This window comes from Salvelinus namaycush, chromosome 26 (genome assembly GCF_016432855.1).
Source record: "Salvelinus namaycush isolate Seneca chromosome 26, SaNama_1.0, whole genome shotgun sequence".
NCBI classification, from domain to species: Eukaryota; Metazoa; Chordata; class Actinopteri; order Salmoniformes; family Salmonidae; genus Salvelinus; species Salvelinus namaycush.
Window position 1 is genome coordinate 13,669,189 of NC_052332.1, and position 25,177 is coordinate 13,694,365.

General features: G+C 42.2%; 1 protein-coding gene across 1 annotated transcript in view; it reads right to left on the reverse strand.

The window, feature by feature from the left end:
- Window positions 1-265: 265 nt before the first annotated feature.
- Window positions 266-25,177, reverse strand: part of LOC120021886 (netrin receptor UNC5D-like) — a 124,684-nt gene continuing 99,772 nt past the window's right edge. The window contains exons 15-19 of the mRNA XM_038965726.1: window positions 21,817-22,047; window positions 17,482-17,631; window positions 4,858-5,022; window positions 4,216-4,394; window positions 266-509 (exon numbers count right to left, since the gene is read on the reverse strand). Coding sequence (XP_038821654.1) covers window positions 266-509; window positions 4,216-4,394; window positions 4,858-5,022; window positions 17,482-17,631; window positions 21,817-22,047 — 969 coding nt within the window. The remainder of the gene's footprint in view (window positions 510-4,215; window positions 4,395-4,857; window positions 5,023-17,481; window positions 17,632-21,816; window positions 22,048-25,177) is intronic.

Sequence of the window (25,177 nt, forward strand, 5' to 3'; positions counted from 1 at the left end):
CCCTTCTCTTCTAGCACCTCTTGTTCTCCTATCATCTTGTCCCTCTTACCCCTCCATTCAGCCTGGTGGTCTGACTTTAGTTAAAGTAGTTAATTAGTTCCCCTGTTGTACTTAGTCATGTCTGCTCTCTGTCCAATCCTCCCCTGGCTGGAGTCTTCTGTATGACCTCCTCCACTGTAAGGGTCCATCCCTGTTTAGGCTAGTTCATTCCCAGCCTTGTGATCCTTTGCTGGCGCTCCAGTTCATCCGTTCATCCCTCCCCTGGTTAGGTGAACTCAGCGTCCAGCTCCTCAGTGCTGCGGCCCAGGGTAGCGGTGGTCCTTGTGGTGGTCCCTGTGGTGGTCTGCGTGCTGGTCCTACTGGAGGTGGAGTGGGTGGAGTGGACCTTGCCGATCTCCTCCAGAGCGCTGGCCAGAGAGTCCAGGTCCCCTGTGTCCTGGTGCTGGGCCTCCCATAGGCTGAGGATCACCGCCGATGGGCTCTCCTGACGCGCAAAGTAACACAGGTTCCTAGAGGGAGGGTAGAGGGAAGTGGGAGGAGAGGGGGGGGGGCAGAGAAACAGAGATAGGGAGGACACTGTTCATATCGAATACTGGGGCTTGATGAGTAGTTGACCAGATATGCTTGTACTGGAATAGATCCAACAAGAGGTACTAGCTGTGGTTACTCAGGAAGAGGTTTGGGAGACACTGGACAAGAAGTATGAGGGGAAAAATGAGTGGATGATGAAAAGTAAGAAGGAAACAAATATATGTATATTGCATCTCTTATATTATTATCCTGAATATCAAATTCAGCATATACTTCCTACCCCCTCACCGCTACCGCACCACCTTAGCTGTTGTTAAAACTCACATTCACCAGAGGGCACTGTTACATCACAGTAGATTCTCGCTCGCTCTCTCTCGCTCTCTCTCTCTCTCTCTCTCTCTCTGCTTTGTTGGCATGACGTAACAATGTACATATTGCCAAAGCTTATTTTGGATATTTACAATATAAAAATAAATAAAATGAGAATCAAAATTGTCAACGGGACAACAGTAACAACAATAACCAAGGGTCAAAATAACCATACATTTAACAATAACAATAAGCACACAGTAGAGTACATGTGCAGGTTGATTGGTCTGTCAGACACTGTCCCTCAACTTATGGCAGGCAGCAATGTAGTGCGCTGCCAACCCACAGCTCTCTGCGTCCTCCCTCTCTCTCTCTCTCTCTGGCGTGGTGATGATGCTCCCACACACCCAGAGATATAATAGCAAAATGCTGCTGGCGGCTTCCACTGGTTAGAAAATACTCCCCAAATCCTTCTCCCATTCCCAAAATGCCTCATGTTGTTTACCAGCACAGTTTTCTGGTTCATGTCACGCGGCTTATGTCACCCGTTTACTCAGTAAACTTTACCCTCCCCCCTTTTCCACACTCGTAAAAGATTAGATGGAAGATCAGAGAGAGGGGGAGGGAGGGGGGTTGCAGGACAAGGAGATAAAGGGAGAGAGAGAGTGATGGTGGAAAGGGTAGGCTACGTGGAAACAAGACACCAGGACTATGTTTACACAGACAGCCCAATTATGGTCAAAACATCTGATCGCATTGGTAAAAATACCAATTAGTGACATAAAGATCAGAATAGGGCTGCCTGGGTAAACGCAGCCAAGATGGCTAAAAAATGAGCCATCTATTATTGACTGTTTCTTCTTCTGCTGAGGGAATAGAGATCACCCAATATCGAACCGCTAAAATCCCCAACATCCTAAGCAAATAACGCTCTGGCAGCTATCCCAGAAATACTTCTACAGGAGGGAGGGATGGAGGGAATGAAGGAGGGAGAGAGGGACATACACTATCGTTTCAAAAGTTTGGGGTCACATAGAAATGTCCTTGTTTTTGAAAGAAAAGCACATTTTTTGTCCATTAAAATAACATAAAATTTAACCGAAATACAGTGTAGACATTATTAATGTTGTAAGTGACTATTGAAGCTGGAAACGGCAGATTTCTTATGGAATATCTACATCGGCGTACAGAGGTCCATTTTCAGCAACCATCACTCCTGTGTCCCAATGGCATGTTGTTAGCTAATCCAAGTTTATAATTTTAAAGCGCTAATTGATCATTAGAAAACCCTTTTGCAATTATGTTAACACAGCTGAAAACTGATTAAAGAAGCAATAAAACTGGCCTTTAGACTCGTTGAGTATCTGGAGCATCAGCATTTGTGCGTTCGATTACAGGCTCAACATGGCCAGAAACAAAGGACTGTCTTCTGAAACTCGTCAGTCTATTCTTGTTCTGAGAAATGAAGGCTATTCCCTGCGAGAAATTGCCAAGAAACTGAAGATCTCGTACAACGCTGTGTACTACTCCCTTCACAGAACAGCGCAAACTGGCTCTAACCAGAATAGAAAGAGGAGTGGGAGGCCCATGTGCACAACTGAGCAAGAGAACAAGTACATTAGAGTGTCTAGTTAGAGAAACAGATGCCTCAAAAGTCCTCAACTGGCAACTTCATTAAATAGTACCCGCAAAACACCAGTCTCAACATTTTTCCCTCATAATATTATCATCAAATTATAAACTTGTTCTCTCGTTTTCTCTCTTACAGCTCCAGCCTGAGCAACCGGTGGCCTGAGACATTCCTGCAGTTTACCCAAATACACAATCTCCTCCAGCTATTGTGTATGTATGTGTCTCTGTGTATGTATGTGTCTCAGTGTGTGTGTGTCTCTCAGTCTGTGTATGTGTGTGTGCGTGTGTGTACAGATATATAATGAGATCAGCCATGTGTGCCTGTTGCCTGGTCTCTGGTAGGGCTGCTTGGTGATAGCAGATAAGGATTGGCATCAAAATGAAGTTGAATGAATTCAGTTGTACAACTGACTAGGTCTCCCCCTTTCCCTTGGCGGTGAAGGTTCAGACTAAAAACCAACCAGTATGCAAATGAACTGGGCACAGCCATGGGGACAATTGGTAGACAGAGTTGAATCAGTCAAGATTGATAATTTCTGTAATTTTGTCATTTCATGATGAGTCATATTGACCAAGCCAATAGAGCAAACGAAGTAGACGTTAGACACATTTCTGTAGCGTGCAGTGTCATTATTAATCAATATTATTTATTAGACTACCTAAATTAAATTGACTTAAACGGGTGGTACTCAAATTTAAATATGGTGAACATTGCACGGGTGTAACGGAATTCGTCCTCCTCATCTGACGAGGAGTAGGAAATGTCAGACCAATGCGCAGCGTGGTACGTATCCATAATGTATTTTAATGAGAATAAATACGACAAAATACAAAACTAACAAAGTGAAACAAAATGAAAACCGAAACAGTCCCGAATGGTGAAAACACTGAAACGGGGCCTCCCGGGTGGCGCAGTGGTCTAGGGCACTGCATCGCAGCGCTAGCTGCGCCACCAGAGTCTCTGGGTTCGCGCCCAGGCTCTGTCTCAGCCGGTCGCGACCGGGAGGTCCGTGGGGCGACGCACAATTGGCCTAGCGTCGTCCGGGTTAGGGAGGGTTTGGCCGGTAGGGATATCCTTGTCTCATCGCGCTCCAGCGACTCCTGTGGCGGGCCGGGCGCAGTGCGCGCTAACCGAGGGGGCCAGGTGCACGGTGTTTCCTCCGACACATTGGTGCGGCTGGCTTCCGGGTTGGAGGCGCGCTGTGTTAAGAAGCAGTGCGGCTTGGTTGGGTTGTGCTTCGGAGGACGCATGGCTTTCGACCTTCGTCTCTCCCGAGCCCGTACGGGAGTTGTAGCGATGAGACAAGATAGTAATTACTAGCGATTGGATACCACGAAAATTGGGGAGAAAAGGGGGTAAAAAAAATACAAATAAATTAAAATAAAAAAAACACTGAAACGGAAAATAACCACCCACAAAACACAACAGAAAACAGGCTACCTAAATATGGTTCCCAATCAGAGACAATGACTAACACTTGCCTCTGATTGAGAACCATATCAGGCCAAACGAAAAACCCAACATAGAAACACAAAACATAGATAACTCACGCCCTGACCATACTAAAACAAAGAAAATACAAAAGAACTAAGGTCAGAACGTGACAACGGGCCAGTATAACAGTTGGACTAGAAATTAAGGATGGGGACCAGGGTTTCTTTGTTTATAGTACCAGAAAGCGTTTCTGTGTGTGAATATGTGAATGTGTGTGTGTGCGCAAGTGCATGCGTATAGTATCTCACCTGTCTATGCAGAGTTTCTGTGCAAGCAGCTGCCAGTCCTTGCCCTTGACGTTGGCTGTGTCGAAGGTGGCACAGATCCTTTGGCGGATGGAAAGTGGGATCTTGAAAGCCCTGGACCCCATCTGTGATGTGATGGTACAGTCCGACTGAGTGAAGAAGGGGACTACCTCCTTTTCACTCTGGAGGAAGAAACCATTACAGGATAAGTTTTATTTCATAATTCAATGCATTTCTACAGATAACAGCGGATTATATGGCTTCAAAGAGTTAAACCGATGCAATATACAAGTCAAGAGCCCCCTGAGAGCTTCATTAAGAAAATCTCTTCAGTCAAATCCGGAGACATTCACTCTAATGAGAGAGCCTATTAGTATAACAGCATCACCTCCATTTGGGGTTTACACACACACGCATTAATACACACATACACACGCATGCATGTGCGTGCACACACACACACACACACACACGCATGCATGCATGCATGTGCGTGCACACACACACACACACACACACACACACACACACACACACACACACACACACACACACACACACACATTAAGACGGGCACTCACAAACACAGGGCCACACGTGCGCACACACACACATTCTTCCTCCCACACACACTCCTCCCCTTACCTCGACCACGGAGGTGTAGACCTGGAGGATTTGCTCCTGACCTTTGACCTGGCGCACACTGATCTTACAGGACAGCTGGGAGGAGGCGGGGCTGTAACGCTCCAATGAGAAGGCACACTGCAGGGGGTGCTGGTTACTAGCCCACACCTGAGAGAATGAGAACTCCTGGAGGAAGAGAGAGACAGAGAGAGAGAGGAAGGGGGGGGAGAGAGAGAGAGAGAGGAAGGGGAGGGAGAGAGAGAGAAGAGAGAGTGAGAACCCCAAAAGGCATGTGGTATTGATGGTATCCTCAATGAAATGATAAGATATACAGACAACAAATTCAAATTGGCTATACTTAAACTCTTTAACATCATCCTTAGCTCTGGCATCTTCCCCAATATGTGGAACCAAGGACTGATCACCCCAATCCACAAAAGTGGAGACAAATCTGACCCCAATAACTACCGTGGGATATGTGTCAACAGCAACCTTGGGAAAATCCTCTGCATTATCATTAACAGCAGACTCTTACATTTCCTCAGTGAAAACAATGTACTGAACAAATGTCAAATTGGCTTTTTACCAAATTACCGTACGACAGACCACGTATTCACCCTGCACGCCCTAAATGACAAATAAACAAATCAAAACAAAGGCAAAGTCTTTGACTCAATTTGGTATGAGAGTCTGCTATACAAATTGATGGAAAGTGGTGTTGGGGGAAAAACATAGGACATTATAAAATCCATGAACACAAAAATAGGCAAAAAACACACGTTTCTTTCCACAGGGCCGTGGGGTGAGACAGGGATGCAGCTTAAGCCCGCCCTCGTCAACATATATATCAACAAATTGGTGACGTCACTAGAACAGTCTGCAGCACCCGGCCTCACCCTACTAGAATCTGAAGTACTATGTACAGACTCAGTGAGCATAGCCTTGCTATTGAGAAAGGCCGCCGTAGGCAGATCTGGCTCTTAAGGGAAGACAGGCTATGTGCACACTGCCCACAAAATGAGGTGAAAACTGAGCTGCAGTTCCTAACCTCCTGCCAAATCTATGACAATATTAGAGACACATATTTCCCTCAGATTACACAGATCCACAAAGAACATTAAAAACAAACCCAATTTTGATAAACTCCCGTATCTACTAGGTGAAATACCACAGTGTGCCATCACAGCAGCAAGATTTGTGACCTGTTGCCACAAGAAAAGGACAACCAGCGAAGAACAAATCATTTTTTTATTATTTTCCTTTTTGTACTTTCACAATTTGAACATCATTACAACACTGTATATATACATAATGACATTTGAAATGTCTTTATTCTTTTGGAACTTCTGTGAGTGTAATGTTTACTGTTCATTTCACTTTGTTTATTATCTACTTCACTTGCTTTGGCAATGTTAACATATGTTTTCCATGCCAATAAATCTCTTGAATTGAGAGAGAGAGCGAGCGCGAGAGAAAGTGAGAGAGATATCAACATATGTGACTTGTTTCAGGAAACTAGGCGTATGTCGCGGGTCACTACTTCACAGGAGAGCCATTTAAATGTAAACTTTTGTTTTAAATCATCATTTTTTTATTATAATTATTTTTGGGGGCAGAAATGCCTTCTGGAACATGTGAACTTTCATGTGCCTTAATAACAAATTTGTGTGCCATCTGTAAATATGAATACAATTGAATCCTACAGACGAAGAACCATATATGTGACAAAAAAAAAAAGAGATATACATGAAAAATCATTATTGGACACCCTTTTTCTATAGTGAACCGGTTTCACAAGTTTCCACGCGCTAATTAACAATAATTTTAAATTTAAAGATAGGCTCTCGTGGAATAACCGTTTATGTGCACCACTCAGAATGGACGGACCGAAATGTGGGAAAGAAACGTAAAACAAAACTAAAAGAATGGAAAGACAGGCAAAGGAAGATCTTACGGGATGCGGGAAACCCCTATACAAATCGTAAGGGTCAAGAAAAAACTGGGAAAAGCTGTCCAAAAGAGGTATGTGGAAGAACCGTATATCAAACAATCAAGCTAGCTATAGAGTACAGTAGCTAACATGTATGTTCTGGGTTTTCTAATTTGTAACTATAGAGAAAACATATTAGCTAAAGTTCGTTGGCTACTGACTTATACATTATCGTTACAAATATTATTGCTAGATTATAGAAGAAACATAGCTAGCTACTTTTTCTCCATCCACCGGATGATTCGACATGGCTACAGTAGCTAGCTAGTTATAGGTAACGTTACACTGTATCCTGCAGGGAAGAGCGTGTTCCACGACGTGCAGAAAGGATTGTGGAAAGTTGACTGATGAGCGCAAGCTGCATCTGTTCAACAGTTTCTACACTGTCCCATACGAGAAACAACAAGCGTTGATTCTCTCCGGCTTAGAACAGGTTAGAAATAAGACAAAACGCCTATTATTATAATAGCTATATTGAACACTTGCATAGTTTAACTTTGACAGTAATGATACGTACATTAATTAACTCTAAAAGTGCAGTGTTACACAAGATCAGGTCCTGATCAAGCAATACCCTGAATGTGCTACAGTATATTCAATTCTTTATTTATCATTGTCAATTTTTATTGCAGCATGAGGTGAAACGGAGACGTAAACCTGAGGATACAAAGGAGAACAAACGACGGAAACAAACCTTCAAATACCATGTACAGCAAGCAGGCCAGAGATTGAATGTGTGCAAGGTCACTTTCATGTCTGTGTTCCAGCTAACCAACAGCCGTCTTCAGGCAAGTGAAAATATGAAGAGAAGAGAAGAATACCACATCATTTTCAAACAGCAGAGTCTCAATTTCGGGCCAACCCAGGAGTGACACCTGTGGCAAATGTGACGCATTCTTCACTAAGATGTCAGCAGCAACATCTGAAGAGGAGAAGAGGAAGATTGCAGTTGAAAGTGAGTTGCACCATCGAAAAGCCGAAAAGGTCTACACACAGCTTCAAAGTGACACTGAGTGGGCTAAAGCCAATGCTGACTGCCATGTCATTTCTGTGGATCTACAGGGGTGATGTACACCCCTAATCTGACCCACTCCAATGTCTACTACCAGCGGCAGCTGTCAAATTTTAACCTTTGCATCCAGGAACTTGGAAAAGAAGATCCTGCATACATGTGTGTTTGGCATGAGGGGATTGCACACCGAGGGTTCATTGAGGTGGCAAGCTGCATCTGTGGGCAGAATAACAACTGGCGGATGCTCAATCTGATGTCGATGCTCGTCTCTATGGGTTACTTTACCCTAGTTGAGCAGAAGTTCATGGTCTGGTCATTCTTTTCTTCCTTGTGATCGATCTTTTGCCACCATCGAGAAGAGGCGCAAGGTGTCAGTCCTTCATACACCTGATGATGTTTCAAAGATGATACTTGAAGCACAACCAGCAAAACCATTCAAGGTGATGAGGATGCAATGTGAAGACTTCAGGCACCTCCCAGATTCTGTTCTCAAGCGACCAGCTGGACTACAGATCACCTCAGTGAGGTGGTTAAAAGTCACAGGTATTGCACAGAGAATAGTTTACTAACATCCCATCAATATGTTGTTCTAACAATAAAATATCCTAATGCTTGACTATGAAAGTTGTTTATTGATGTCAGGAACTTAAAATGTTTCTGTTCTAATTTCAGTTGATCCTTGGAATCTGTACGCCATACAGAGCCACAGTCTATTTGAGGGATGGAAATCGTGGCTGATCTCCAAACCAAAACAAGGAGCTACACCTCAACCTCCCTATTTTGCAAGCCACTACCCTAGAGCATATGAGAGTCCTCTGCCCATAAAAAAAACAAGTACCAAGATCTGATGACCATGATCAACTACTTGCCAGCTGCTGCACGCTCTTTTTATAAATCACTGCAGAGTGAATAATTTGTTGTTAAACCAAGCTACATAATTCACAGTTTTTTCTGTGAGTTTATGATCCCCTGAACCTGTATAGTATGTTGAATCTGAATACATTTCAGAAGACATGTCACCCCTATTGTAGGAAATTAAATGTATAGTAGGTGTTTTCTATGTGAATCAATTTGTGTAGGATTTGAACCAGCACAATATATTTAATTAATTTAATTTTAAGATGTTGTTCCTAGTGTAGAAAATGTTATGTACAATGTGTTCTGTTGAGAATTATTTTGTGTGTGATCATTTGAACATTTTTTAATCTGAATTAATTCAAAACAAATAAGTCATCACATACAGTATGTGAGTATTCATTTGATCTTGATTCCCTTTTTTTATTCATTACAATATACAGTACGTCTCTCTGTCACCACATTTAGCATTAACTCTAAGCAGTTAATACTTATTTACTGCTGTCACCTCAGTACAGAAGGACATTTCCTGCCTTTAGCATGGGTTTAATGCAATTCAAAACTGAATTGCTGATCATAGTGTTAAACGCAAAGTGAATGGTTTTCTGAACGTTTTCTAATATTGACCGTAGGGACCTGCATAATGGACATGCATATTGGCGCATCACATTGATCCATATTTGATATGTACAAGTTGTGCTTGTTTTGATTGAATTAATTTAGTTGTATTCTATTTGTGTAGTTATTCTATGGTATGTTCACATTGAGGGCTTCATTTTAAATGAGACTAAGATTTCATGACTCAACCTTTCAGAAAAGTCATCAGTGCTGAAGTTGATAGACCCCCTTTAAATGAACCTCCATACAAATGAATTAACTACATATTGCAGTTAAGTTATTTACATGAAGGGCATCTGTACTTGAAAGTACTTAAAACATCATATCAGGTGTTAAAAAAGGACATCTTACAAGAGTCATGCAAAATGTCACATATACTGTTCTTCCACAAACTGAAATCATCATTGGAGATATACTGTTCTTCCACATTCTAAAAATTTTAACGACAATAAAAAAGTATTTTTTGAAATAACAAAAAAATATTCATTGTTGTTGGAAGATATGGGTATGGTGAATTATTTGTCAACCATAAAACACCTAATGTGGTACACACAATTAATAATATAAAAATAACTGATTATCTTAAAATGGAAAAATTGTCACATATATGGTTCTTCGTCTGTAGGATTCAATTGTTAAATTATGAGCCTACAGTAGTTGGTTTAGCCACAAAAAAAGAAGCAAACCTTGCCGCTAGCCATGATTGGCTGAGATAATGAGTGGGCTAGACATGCTGAGAGATGAGTTCGGATTGGTCTGCCATATAGCACGCTTCTTAAGTGTTGCTCTTGTAACGGCTGTCGTAGTCGTTCTCCTCCTCAGACGAGGAGGAGCATGGATCGGACCAAGATGCGGATTGGTAAGTATTCATGTTTTAATGGGAAAACAACAAACACTACAAAATACAACAACCAACAACCGTGACTAACCTGAAACAGTCCTGTGTGGCCCAAACACTGACACAGGAACAAACACCCACAAAACACAAGTGAAACCCTGGCTGCCTTTATATGATTCTCAATCAGGGACAACGATTCACAGCTGTCTCTGATTGAGAATCATACCAGGCCGAACACAAAATCCCAACATAGAAAATCAAACCTAGACCAACCCACCCAACTCACGCCCTGACCAACTAAAACAAATACATGACAAAGGAAAACAGGTCAGGAACGTGACAGCTCTCCACTTTCTGGAGGATCAAGTTTTGAAATCAGTGGAATTGAAGAATGATATTTAAGGAGATGGAGAAAACACAAGTCCCCGGATTTAATCTTCAAACTAAAGGCAACCATGGCATCCGTGACAAGGAGAATTGTCCATTCCATTTATACGGGTAAGATAGTCTAGCTAGCTATATTTTCAGATATTACACATTTCAAATTTTGACAAAGTCATTTGCATTTCAAGTTAAAGTGTACTGTTAGCTAGCTAGCTAACGAAGCTAGCTGGCTCGCTAGCTAACGTTACGTATATGATCTTATTATTCGTATTTCAGAGCCATTTGCTTTGCTGGTTATAGTCTAACATTAGCTAGCTAACATTGAACCTGGTTGGTTAAATATGGTAGTGGTAGCTCAACTAAAAGTTTATACTGCAGGACTTAGAGGTAATTTGTAGTTTAGTACAATACCCTGCGTCACTACTCCATTGCTCCAGACCAGCACAAGTGGGAGTTAGAGCACTGATTATGCTAACTGACAATGAATGGGTAACATAAACCAAATAGAAACTGATAATTATGCACAACTTCATAATTTAATTTCAATGAACTGAATGATGAGGATGAAGAAGGTGATTGAATTTAGAACAAAAAGTCTAAGAATTGCAATTCCTCTGTCCTGCACACGCACACATATTTTTTGTTGCTACTCGTCAGTATTACTTACTAAAACTGTTGTTACACTAAGGTATTTATTCTAAGAGAAACTTAGACTACAATTAGGGTGTGGAAATGTTAGGATTATTTTGCTCTTACTGTAGTACTGTAGCCTACTCCCGACCGGTCATGTTGTACAGCGCCATTATGGACTATTAGCAGGACAATAGATACTTTGGCAGAGATACGGGCGACAGCTGATGCATTGGTCCAGAGCCAGGAGGCATTGGCAGATAGTCACTCATCATTGGCAGAGGATCAGGCGCTTATGGCGAAGAGTCAGGTGTAGGATGACGCGTTGAAGAGGGCGAGGAACGAGATGGAGTCACAATCCATACCAGGCACACCTGTGAGCTCTGGAACTCCACCTCCGACAGGCAGTCAACATACCTGGCGGGTTCATCAGGTTTTCGGTTCACCCTAACATTTCCATTCCTCGTCTGACAACAGAACTTGACCAAATGCTCACCAGGCACAGCAAGGGCCGTCCGGACCGTTATGTTGTTCTGCTATTCCAAGGATGTGTAACTGAAGAGAGATACCACAAGTGGACACAGAATACCAACTGGGATGGATCCCGAGACAAATGTGGCTTACCAGTGAACCTCCGGGTGTTCGTCATTAATACTGTGTCTCAGAAGTTTCTGTCCATGACTGCAGCCCAAAAACCATTAAAGACAGAGTTAATGAGTACTTGAGATCACAGAGAAAGTCTGGACATGACCTGCTCTCCCTTATGTAAGGAAATAAGAACTTTACCATGTTTACTATAGTATGTACTGTAGGCTATGATTACTTGTCAGACTGCACAGTAGCCTAGTAAACAAATGCAGGCGGCTTCTATCTTTAAAATGTTTTAAATGCTTTATTATCCAAATGTTTAAAGTGTGTGTGGGTGACCTCATGCAACCACAAAATGTCAGATAAAGCATATATTGTACAGTACTATATTTCTTCATCAGCATCTTTATGCTATCGTTAATAACATAATGATAAAAATACTCTTTCAAAATGCAGATGTTGATTTCCTTATGGATCCATAAATAATTACTATGGGAATAACTATCACTGAATGACAGAAATATTGGAACAAAGTAAGCTAATGAAGGTAAACAAATGGTTGTTTACTGGAAAATACTCATTCAAAGTTAGTGGAAGAGACAGCATTCAGAGGTCAAGACAGCACTGCTCTGAGACAAGCATAGAGACTGGTCTTGATAAATCAATGAGATGTTTATTTTCACTGAATCTCCGTTTGGGTATTGGTTAGACTACAATTAGGGTGTGGAAATGTTATGCTCTTAGTACTGTAGCCTACTCCCGACCGTCACGTTGTACAGCGCCATATTTTCCGTTCCATCCTAACGGAAACCCTGAGGGTTTAATTTTGAGTTTTTCTTGGAATAGAAACACCATAATATTAATCAAATGAATTAAGCTACATTTCTTATAATCAATCCCATATACTATGTTCTTAAAAAAAGTTTTCAATTCTCTAGTACAGCCAATATTGAAGGCTATCAAATGCTTCTCAAAGATACCCTCTGGTGATCAAACTAGCACTAACTAGCATTAATGGTAACAATAGCTGACAATTAAATATCGTGCCATAGAATTCTGCGGCAGCCCGCAAGGTGTGCAACTTTAAAAGGAAAAACCACTGTACCTGCATATTCATGCAGGGTAGTAACGTCATGAGTTGGGATTGTGGCGAAATCCTGCACGGAGCCTTCACCGTGCGCTGACACTTTAAGAGCGCATCAGCAGTAAGGAAGGACAAAATAAAGACAGCTCGTTTAGCTCTTTGGGGAGGAGCTCTTGGGTGGCGCGACAGTTTGATTGTGTGTGCTATGCTGCAGAAGTTTTGTTTGTTTTCAGCGTGTGTAGTTTATAAAGTATTTAACTCAATCATCGGTGTGACCGCTCTAGGTCGTGGTTGTTTTTGTTTGGGACTGCGCCGGTTATGGATCGCATGGATTAGTAGCAACATTGTTGCGAAGCTTTGACATACAAACCAACAAACCATCGGACGGTCAGACAGTACACCCGCACGCCTGAAGACCACAGCTAAGATCTCTCTTGTTCTCTTTCTCATCCCTCTATCGTTCTAGTGCTTTACCCTGCAACAGACGTTCTATTTTTCAAATGCACTTCCCATTGAAGTTCCTTAGAGCTGGACTATTATTGCCCTGCCAGAAGTATTTGGGTGGACATTTTAGTTAAAAGGGAGGTTGCTTGCAAGTTGTGTATTGTTATTTGAACTGTATTGAGGTGGGGTGTACAAATGACATGTGGCCGAGAAGATTGTGGACATTTTTAAGGCCTTTGTTGTGTCTATGAACACCCCCCCACATTCATACCCTCTGCACTCCTCCACTGGAAGATAATACATATTACTGCAAATCCTCTGTTGATGACAGGGTTCTTTCTTGTATGAAGTTGCTGTTCAATTGCTCTGCCATTATTATTATTATTATTATTATTGTATGAGGTATTCTTGGTGGGGTTACCCCTGTGCTGTGATGTGGGTTTTATAGGGTGTGTATTCTCTTTTCTCTCCACTGGCTATCTGGTAAACAGGCTACACTCTAGGCAGTCTCTTCTGCTGATGTGTGTGGGTCTGGTAGTGGTACTCTCTCTATTCTACTCTTTTCCTTTCGGCATGGTTAATACCTGCCTGGCGCCCGAACAAAATCTTTATCTTTACCCCTCTCTAATAAATACCGCTACAGGATTATGGTTAATTGTTTAGCTAGCTACATGTCTTAACAAAAGTCTCCACTATGCAAGTATCCATTTCAATAGAATGTCACTGCGACAACTGTTGATAGACGTAGCTGGTAATTTCGCGAAGGCTATCTACTCCGATTTCAGAGCACGGGTAAGATAGTCTAGCTAGCTACATTTTCAGATATTACACATTTCAAATTTTGACAAAGTCATTTTCATTTCAAGTTAAACTTGCCTAGTTAAATAAAGGTTAAATAAATTAAAAAGTGTACTGTTATCTAGATAGCTAACTTTAGCTGGCTGGCTCGTTAGCAAACGTTACGTGTATGATCTTATTATTCGTATCTCAGAGTCATTTGCTCTGCTAGTTATAGCCTAATGCTAGCTAGCTAACATTGAACCTGGTTGGTTAGCTACCTGGTGATTCATACAGTGGAATAACATCATGAATTGCGATTATTGCTCATTGTTTACCTAGCTAGCTAGCTACATGTCTTAACAAAAGACTCAACTATGGAAGTAACCATTTCAATAGAATGTCACTGCGACAACTGTTGATAGATGTAGCTGGTAAATTCGCTCTGGCTATCTACTCCGATTCCAGAGCACTCTCGTCTGAGTGCGCCAGAGCACAGAATAACTGACGAATTTACGAACTCTCAACACCCATTGAATATGGCCGGTGTCAGTAAACATTGGCAAAAAAGTGCAAATTCTTGCCAGCAGCACAGTTGCAGTCACCAATGCTCTGGATAACATAGAAACAGCCTAACTAGCTCTGCTAGGGCAAGTAAAATGGTCAGTGAGCTGTTCTCTCATTTGTGTCTGGAAGTAGTTAGCAAGCTAGCCAACGTTAGCCAGTTAGCTTGGGTGCTTGACTGCTGTTGTTAGGACAGAACGCTCTAAAAGAGATGGGTGGGGCTAGGGCTTAAGAGGCTGTGAACGATACTGAATGAGTGTAGACAAAGAAGAGCTCTCCAGTAGGTACCAAAACATTCAAAGGCCATTTTCTCAAAAGTGAGGTTACAAGTTTATCAACTTTCAAAGCAAAATTACTTTCCCATTGTTCCTCAAATGCAATGTATGATATACCATTTTGTAGCTCTGTGTCCCTGCTTTTATCCACTGTAAAAAACACAATTTCAAAATGTTCTACATAAGACTGAATCAAGGCAGTCGGTCACATATTAAATACCCTTTAGTACGGTTGACCCCATTTAGACAACTGGTCGATCGTTTGGTCGATAGGCTGTTGGTCGACCAATATTTTTTGTTGTTGAGCAGTGGTTGGAAATATCTATATATAAAAAAATGATGGTACACGATCCATTGCAGAGGCCGCGTTGATGGCACACCAGTATCACCAGTAGTACATTTACCATTTAATTAATGTAGGCCTATAAATGTGTCCATTTGGGGATCTGATACTATTTCTGATTGTCTTAACTCATTATCACTGTGTAGCTTCTTAAATAAAATGTTTCTTTGCCTCAAATTACATATGTTTTTACATCCATTGAGAATGACCATAGTTCCTCAACGTAGCCTAATTGAACAATCTTTCCAGCTCGATCCCTTTCCATAACCACTCAGGATGAACAAGGAAAAAGAAATCTTCCTCTGATCCGTTACAAATTTCATAAAATAGTCCTACCTGATTACTTCTATCCCTTGCGAAAATAGTCTACAGCTGTGTCTGTTTGTCCAGAGCTCACTGGTGAAGGAAACTCTGAGGGCCCAGAATATTTAATGCAATGTTGCAAGTTTGCTAGCACGATCGGGCTGGACCAAGTTAATAGTTGATACAATGTCTGTTTCAAGTTCCTTGCAGACAGGCCATGCGTAGTCAATGTGATTTATAGGATATTTATTTTTAAATCTGGATATTTTCTACTTGCAGGCTGCAATGTTTTTATTTTTTGGCTTATGTAGGCTATTTTTACATATTGGCAATAGAAGTTCCTTTTAGATTTGTATTATTTTCATTTAGATATAATTTGGATTAACCACATGATATTGATTTTGAGATATGAAGACTTCGTTATAAATTAAATTGTTTCATGAAAATGTGCATATGGAAATCATAACTGGCATGCAGATCAGTAGAAATGGTATGATAACTTGGCACTTCACATGGAAAAGGTTGCCAACCGTTGGTGTAGCCTATTACCGTTATCTTTAAGAGTATAATGGCAGAATCTGCGAAGGCCAGCAGCAGCGGGCAACAGGAGGAGGTGTGTCGGGAACAGGTTGTTTTCTTCTGGTTAGGCTATATCGATCTCTGGCTCCCTCTTTAGTATTTTGTGTCTTCATTCTTAATCGCAGTGCTTAAAGGATCAGACAAGCTCAGTAGCCTACATATAGTTGATTTGTTAAAACATACTGTAGGGTCTGTCTATATATTGAAAAATACATGTTTAAAAATGTCTACCAATCGATTGGTCGAAAGAACAGACGACTCTTGGTTGACCAAGATTTTTTGTAGTCGGGTACAGCCATAAACTATAGACCTAATCTAGCTCTGGGCCCGTATTCACAAATAGTATCAGAGTAGGAGTAGTGATATAGAATTCATTTGGCCTTTTAGATCCTAATTAATAAGATTACATGAACAGGGGGGGACCTGATCCTACATCAGCATGTGCCTCAGCTTCTACTCTGAGACACATTTTGAATACCGGTCCAGGATGACAAGATTTGCTAAACACTATGCCTGAATGCAAGCTAATTGTATTGCTCTCTTTCCTATATTTCACCTTTCAACTACTAGTTAAAAGGTCCAAAAATATCTTCTTAGCAAAGAGTGATTTCTTAAGAAAGAATTTTGTAGGACTGTCTAGGAGTGGTCTGAGTGGTGAGGGGAAAACTGAAAATGAGCTGTTATTGGCACTCTATCTGGAACTCTATTTCTTATTGGTCTATTAACTAATTTACAGGTTGAAATTTCAGGCGGTCTTTTCAAACAGCTCTTACACTAAAAGGGCATTATCATAATTTTCCCAATTTCACACTATTATTCCAACCTCATAGTGTGTAAATATATACAAAACACAAGAAAATCACAGTAATGACTGCTCTTGGCTTTTAAGACCAGACCAGGTCAATGATCACTTTAGCCACTAAACGACTTCAGCTAATCGTTGAAGGGCAGCAGCCTCTTGGGGATGTGGTTGTGTATCCATGAGCAAACTGAATTGGAGGTGGCCAGTCTTAAATGACTTGCATGTTAACATTCCATTCTTCAAAGTCAATTCAGTTAATACATACTGTGTAGTTTCAATGACAAACAAACAGCAAGTCAATTAATATGTTGTGTGTGTCTGTGTGGGTGGAGAACATAGTTCTGGTCCCCTGCTGCTGTCCCTGCTCTTTGATGTGACCACCGAGGAAGAAGAAGGGATGGTTGAAGGAGGAAAGGACTGAGGAAAGGACTGATGAAGGGATTGTGGTGGAAGGGAGGTTTCTGTAATGATGGGGTTCCATGCACACCCACACTCCCTCTCTAACCCCCTCCCACATACCCCCCGACACCCGCTCCCAACACATTCCTCCATCCTTTACCTGGCAGGTGGTGAAAGGCTTGATGCTCCAGAGGAACTGGGGGACATCCTGGATGGAGAGCTGCAGGCTGAGGGAGTTCCCCCTGAACAGCAGCGTCTTGGGCTCCTCCAGGAGACAACCGCCTCTCACCCGCTCGGCCGATGCCACTTCCTGATAGGGAGATAAAAGGGTGAGAATTACATTAAATCCGTGTGTGTTTACAGCGTTGCAGAACAGTATACATGGATTACAGAACATAGAAAACCAATATTACTCAGTCACAACCCCTCTCCTTCATCTGCAACCCCCATGGACTGCAGTGAGAAGCAGTGCTCTGAATAGGGTTGCAAAGCTACCGGTAATTTACCAAAGTTACTGGAATCTTCTGTAATTTTGGTAATTAACAGAAACTATATGGCAATCTATCGTAACGTTGTTAATTTATACTTGAATAACTAATATTTTTTTACCCGTATAAATAATTAATTTATTATATCCGTGTCCGTATTGTCCGTGAGTTTTTAGTAGATAGACGATATGGTTCTAGAGAAAATAGCCCAATTAATGAAAAAAGCATCTAATCAACAATTACCTCTGCAACTCATCCAAATATTGACTTTTTTCACAACTGCCAACAGTTTGCTGCCAGAACATTGACAACAAATACATATTGACATAGTAAAATAAAATGTAAGTGTGTAAATACATCTAAAGGATATTTCCTTCTGAAACCCTCATATTAAACACCAATGGTATTCCCTAAGTTGATGGTTTATATTTAGGAAAATGTTTTACAACTTTGTCATTCTGTTTCATTTTAAAATCATCTTATTTAATTATTTCATATATTTAACATGTGATAAGGCCACACGGAGGGCCAGAGACACCTGGGATAATCTGAAGTACCCAAAAGGGCCACTAGATGTATTGTGACAGATTGCATAACATCCTTGAAAGATACAAAATTCTGGTAGTTTACTGGTAAACTTAAAAAGTTTCCAGTAATATACCCTCCCTTTGCAACCCTAGCTCTGAACAACTAACTCCCCCTGAATATCTAAACAGCTCTAACCAGTTACATTAAACAGCTCATGGGCAGATTAGGTATTCAGTTATCCCCCTTTGCAAGAGAAAGCAAGTGGAAGAATTGCTTAAAAGGCATTTTTCCTCATTTAGAAAAAATTCCATAATCATGTCACGCTTGGAATGAAACCTCCCAAACACACAATGAAACAAATAAACAAATCCTGGCATCAAAACGTCCAATAAATAAGATCAGGCAGCACAATTCCCCTAAAATGCTGTTTCAGTTGAATTCATTGACATCACATGAGAAGCCACACAAAGAGACAGAAATCAAGCCTAATCTTCCAGAATAGCATTTTCTATTGATGAAAGGACTTTGGTGATTTCACGCTTTTTGGGTTCTCATCCGTGGGTATTGTTGTGTGATTCTCTAGGGAGACCGGGAGCTGAGTGTGTGTGTGTCCTTGTGTGTGTCTGTGCGTACGCATGTACTGTCTGTCTGTCTGTCTGTCTGTCTGTCTGTCTGTCTGTCTGTCTGTCTGTCTGTCTGTCTGTCTGTCTGTCTGTCTGTCTGTCTGTCTGTCTGTCTGTCTGTCTGTCTGTCTGTCTGTCTGTCTGTCTGTCTGTCTGTCTGTCTGTCTGTCTGTATGGGTGTGTCTGCCATCTCCATCACAAAGTGAAAGGCGTAGGCCTGTGTTTCCCAAACTCGGTCCTGAGGAACACAAGGGGTGCACATTTTGGTTTTTGCCCTAGCACCACACAGCTGATTCAAGTAATCAACTCACGATTAAGCTTTGATAATTTGAATCAGCTGTGTAGTGCTAAGGCAAAAACCAAAACGTGCACCCCTTGGGGTCCCCAGGACCGAGTTTAGGAAATGGAAAAATCGCAACCCTGCTGGGCATCGCAAGGGAAATCATTTGTCGTGTGAAGCCCAAAACCCCCCACCAAAACAGGACAAATAAAAAGGGCAGAGTGACAGAGATAGAGAAAATTGGCTGGTGGGTTCCCCAAATGCAATTTCTCTCTATTCACCATGCAAGGCTCCCCTCTGACTGATGCGTCCAGAACTGAATCTGCTCCAATGAGCCAAGATCTGTCCAATCACAACCTCTCTGGAGAATAACACACAGATTTAAAGCAACTGGCTGCTGTCAGAGGTGTATAGGTGTGTGTGTGTAGGTGTGTGTGTGTTTGTCTTTTTGTGTGAACGAGGCAGAAAGAGGATAATGGGTGTCGATATGAGAGAGAATGAGAGAATGATTGAAATGAGTTTGTGTGACAAGGCCGTAGCTACTCTTCATCGAATACGATCCATACATCATCTCTTTACAGAACTAAAGAGAGAATGCACACACACACACTCTCTCCCTAACCATCTCTCTTTCTCTTTATCCACCCTCCGTCTGTAATGTGTGTGCTCCCTTGCCAGGTTCATCACACGGAATAGAATGCTAAAACACGTTTAATTAACACGCTGCAAATATTCAATTAAGCCCCAGAAAGAAGACAGGGGACGAAACATTGCAACGTTGTCTTTGTAATTAAAAGTCCCTCCTCGTTGCCTAGTTGTCGAGCAGTCTCTCTCTCTCTCTCACTCTGTCTCTCTCGCTCTGTCTCTCTCTCTCTCTCTCAATTCAATTTAAGGGAAATAAAAATGAACAGTAAACATTACACTCACAGAAGTTCCAAAAGAATAAAGAAATGTCAAATGTCATATTATGTATATATAGTGTTGTAACGATGTGCAAATAGTTAAAGTACAAAAAGGAAAATAAAAACATAAATATGGGTTGTATTTACAATAGTGTTTGTTCTTCACTGGTTGCCCTTTTCTTGTGGCAACAGGTCACAAATCTTGCTGCTGTGATGGCACACTGTGGTATTTCACCTAGTAGATACGGGAGTTTATCAAAATTGGGTTTGTTTTCGATGTTCTTTGTGGATCTGTGTAATCTGAGGGAAATATGTGTCTCTAATATTGTCATGGCAGGAGGTTAGGAACTGCAGCTCAGTTTCCACCTCATTTTGTGGGCAGTGTGCACATAGCCTGTCTTCTCTTGAGAGCCAGATCTGCCTACGGCGGCCTTTCTCAATAGCAAGGCTATGCTCACTGAGTCTGTACATAGTCAAAGCTTTCCCTAAGTTTGGGTCAGTCACAGTGGTCAGTTATTCTGCCACTGTGTACTCTCTGTTTAGGGCCAAATAACATTCTAGTTTACTGTGTCAAGTTATTCTCTTTTTGTTTTCTCATGATTTGGTTGGGTCTAATTGTGTTGCTGTCCTGTGGCTTTGTGGGGTCTGTTTGTGTTTGTGAAAAGAGCCCCAGGACCAGCTTGCTTAGGGGACTGTTCTCCAGGTTCATTTCTCTGTAGGTGATGGCTTTGTTAAGGAAGGTTTGGGAATCACTTCCTTTTAGGTGGTTGTACAGGTGGCTCTTTTTTAGATTTTTATAATTAGTGGGTTGGCCTAAATCTGCTCTGCATGCAATATTTGGTGTATTTTGCGTTATACTCTCTCTCTCTCATCTCCGGTAGAGCGTGAAAATCTGACTGAAGAAAGAAAGTCACAATGTGGAGGCGTGACGACGGATATGTATGCACACACACACACACACACACACACACACCTCCAAGCAAGCTTTACTGTGTACAGTATAACCTTTGCATAGTACTTTCTGTCAGATGAAACCTACTACCGCAGGCTAGCCTTTAGACAAGGGTCACTGACATCTTGTCCTCTCACAAATTACTCTCAGCCTAAACTAGTGTGATAGGCAGTCGGTCAATATATCCATCCATCCGTCAGCCAGTCAGTCAGTCACTCAACCAGTCAGCCAATCAGTTAGTTAGTTAGCCAGCCAAGTAGCCACCCCAGACTGATCGCTAGAAACACACTTTTATTTGGGATGTTTGAAATGGTCCTGAGAACGTCGATATATGCCTTCCTCGGTGCACACCAAACAAAAAAGAGCTGGAGAGCACTGCTCAGACCACTGTGATATACCAGTTCACAATGCTCTTTCTCGCAAGCCCTGTGAATGCTGATGATACCTGATGCTAATAGCGTGTCGTTTTTAAATTATTTTGTTTTACGTCTTCCCCAAACCATAGGTCTAACCTTTATCCCTCTATCCTAAACTTAACACTTTGAGTTGTTTTTGTTTTAACCCTGTAACCACACAGAATTTACCCTGTATCCACATGGAATTAATGCATAAAAAATAGACATTCATCCACGTCGAATTTCGAAAGGAAACTATGCGATCTTGTTGGCCACCCATCCATTCACCCATCAAGCCATCCATCCATCCATTCACCTTCTCCATACCTGGAATGCGTAGGGGGTGTCATCGACACAGTACACTCTGAGGCTGTATCCCAGTGGATTGGTGTTGTCTGCACTACCGAACACGGCCAACCTCAGCCTCTTCACAGCCTCCTGGCTCAGAGGCACCCCCACCAGGGCGTAGCGCCCTGGATGCTCCAACAGCAGGTGGCAGCACTGAGCCTCCAGCAGACAGTAGCAGGAAGTGCTCTCCTCCTCCACCGACATTACTTCCTGTGGGAGAGGAAGAGAGAAGAAAATAAGGAGTTAGGTGCGGGTTGGGGCCTTAATCTGATGGTTTTTAACGTGGAAAAAAGCCTGGGGATGGATAAAGAAGCAATCAGCACATTGGGCATCGTGAACAGTAACGTGATTACCACATAACCGTATGCATAGGTCATTTCTCCTTCATTCTGTGCTAAATTCCCCTCCTAAATCACCTACTGCACCATCCCAGTGACCCTGTGGCCCTCTGTACTAAGCTTATAAGGCATGGTTAAACCCTATAAAGCCAGGCTGCATAATATAGTAATGTAATCCACTGGCCTAGATGCAACACCTGGCCCATTAGCTCTGCAGCAGACATAAGGAATCTACTTTTTATATAGCTCATCCTCACCAGACAGCCAGCCAGGCAGGCAGGGGAAAAAATGACACCCCAAAAGCTTAGCAGCATTAAGGGAAAATGTGAGGAAGAAAGAGAGGAGGGAGAAAGAAGGTGAGGAGGGGGCAGAGAGAGAAAGACAGAGACAGGGGGGATGGGAGACAAGGAGAAAGAAAGCGAGAGAGAGAGAGAGATTGAGAGGGAGCGGGAGAGAGATGCCTTCCATCTCTGGTAATGTCACTAATTCCAGCGATGGTTCACATTTCAAGAGGCTGGCCTGGCATTCTGCCTGAGATAAAGGGCTCATTATTTCACTGTAAAGGAGACAGGTTGCGCCACGGCTCCTTCACACGGGCAAGACGAGGGTGGCCTCTCTCTCTCTTTCTCTCATCTCGGTCTTTCTCAATTTATTTCAATTCAATTACCAATCTCTCTCCCTCTTCACCTTCTCTCTCCCATTCTCTCTATCTGTCTTTAAACATTTCTCTCTCTCTCTCTTTCTTCTTTATCCCTCCTTTTATCTTTTCCTCTTCCCCCTCCTCTCCCTCTCTCCTGTCAGCATATAACCCACAGCGCGCACACACACAGTCATTCGTCGACTGGTCTTTGATAGCAGCCTTTTGTGCAGCAAGCGTCTCTCGCCAGCATATTATATCCTGTGTAAATGTCATAGGCAGTGAATAGGCCAGGGCCTTTGATCGTCACAGGTCAACCGCAAGGCACAAGGAGCTCTGAGCTCCGGGGTCAACTCTGCCTAGATGAGCTACCGGTCACTCTCCAACACTCCTTTGATTAAGTAAGTTAAACATTAAAGTTCCAATGTAGCTATATTATCTCAATATTAAATCATTTCTGGGCAACAATCAAGCACCTTACTGTGTTTGTTGTCAATCAAAATTATACAAAATAAACAAAAATACTTTGTTAGCAAAGAGCAATTTCTGGTGATGACACCATGACTCCATCCCACCAAAACAGGCAGAAATTGTAGGTGTTTTTTTAAACAGCTCTTACACTAAAAGGGCATTATCATAATTTTCACAATTTCACAGTAAAATTAATTTGTTGTGTTTGTGTGTGTGGGTGGAGAATATAGTTCTGAGCCCCTGCTGCTGTCCCTGCTCTTTGATGTGACCACTGAGGAAGAAGAAGGGATGGTTTATGGAGGAAAGGAATCTGATGAAGGGATCATGGTGGAAAGGGATGCTTCTGTAATGATGGGGTTCCACGCACACCCACATGCCTGTCCGCTCTCAGTAAGTCTTTTCAAACAGCTCTTACAGTAAAAGGGCATTAGTTTATTTTTCACAATTACACAATATTATTCCAACCTCATAGTGTGGAAATATAATACACAGGACAATCACGTTTTTTACTGCATTGGGCCTTTAAAAGAACATCGCTGATACGTCTGCTGGATAGACGGGTGGATGGATGGAGAAAAATGGAGGGTGTGGATTGATGTCGGAGCTCAGAGCTTGAGAGAACGAGGGAGTCCCTCCGAGAAAGACAGAGTGGGATGTTATAAGAGGCAGAGTTTTTTTTTGAGAGGTTGGTTGGACTTGAGCTTTCACTACTTTTCAAAGAAGTCCATGCTAACATGAGTGAGTGAAATAGTTCCTCCCAACTGGCAGCTCAATGAACCTCAGTGGAATAGAGGTTGAGAAGTCAGTATGAAGAACAGAATATGTGGAATTTAGATTATGTGATTGAATCTTATTCTCAGTTTTAGGGAAAAAGACAAGGTGAACACTGAACATTCCTGCTTTTTTGTAAGCAACAAAGAAATCGAAATCAACTGTAATCACAATCTAGTATATGGAAATGTTTCATTGGATGTGAGCATATTGGGTGACATTTTCCTTGCACATTAATAGCCCACGAAGGAAGCAAAGTTGTAGAAAATAACCGTAACATTTTAAATAGATGGCACATAATCAAATCCCCGAGATGACAAGGTAAAAATCTGTCGTTCTGCCCCTGAATGTCACACCCTAACCTTAGAGAGCCGTTTTATTTTTCTATTTGGTGATGTGGGGTGGGCATTCTATGTTTTGTATTTCTTTGTGTTTGGCCGAGTGTGGTTCTCAATCAGAGGCAGCTGTCTATCATTGTCTCTGATTGGGAATCATACTTAGGTAGCCTTGTTTCCCACCTATGTTGTGGGATCTTGTTTTTGTACAGCTCTTGTAGCCTACGGAACGGTACGTTCCTTTTGGTTTCACTTTGTTATTTTGTTGCTGGTTCTCATTTAAATAAATATGATGACCACAATTTACGCTGCGCCTTGGTCTTCTTCAAACAACGGACGTGACATAAGATCCCACCACAAAAAGACCAAGCAGCGTTTTCTGGAGGAGTGGACATGGGAGGAGATATTGGAAGGCAAGGGTCCCTGGGCGCAGGCTGGAGAGTATCACCGTCCAAGGGAGGAGATAGAAGCAGCTAGAGCGGAACGGCAAGGATACGAGGAATTAGAGGAACGGCAACTATACAAGGGGTCACGGCTAGCAAGGAAGCCCGAGAGGCAGCTCCCAATTTTGTTTTGGGGGGGCCACACAGGGAGATTGGCGGAGTCAGGGTTTAGACCTGAGCCAACTCCCCGTGCTTACCGTGGGGAGCGTGTGACCGGTCGGGCGCCGTGCTATGCGGTGATGCGCACCATGTCTCCAGTGCGCAGTCACAGCCCGGTGCGCTATATTCCAGCTCCCCGCATCGGCCGGGCTAGAGTGGGGATCCAGCCAGGACGGATGGTGCCGG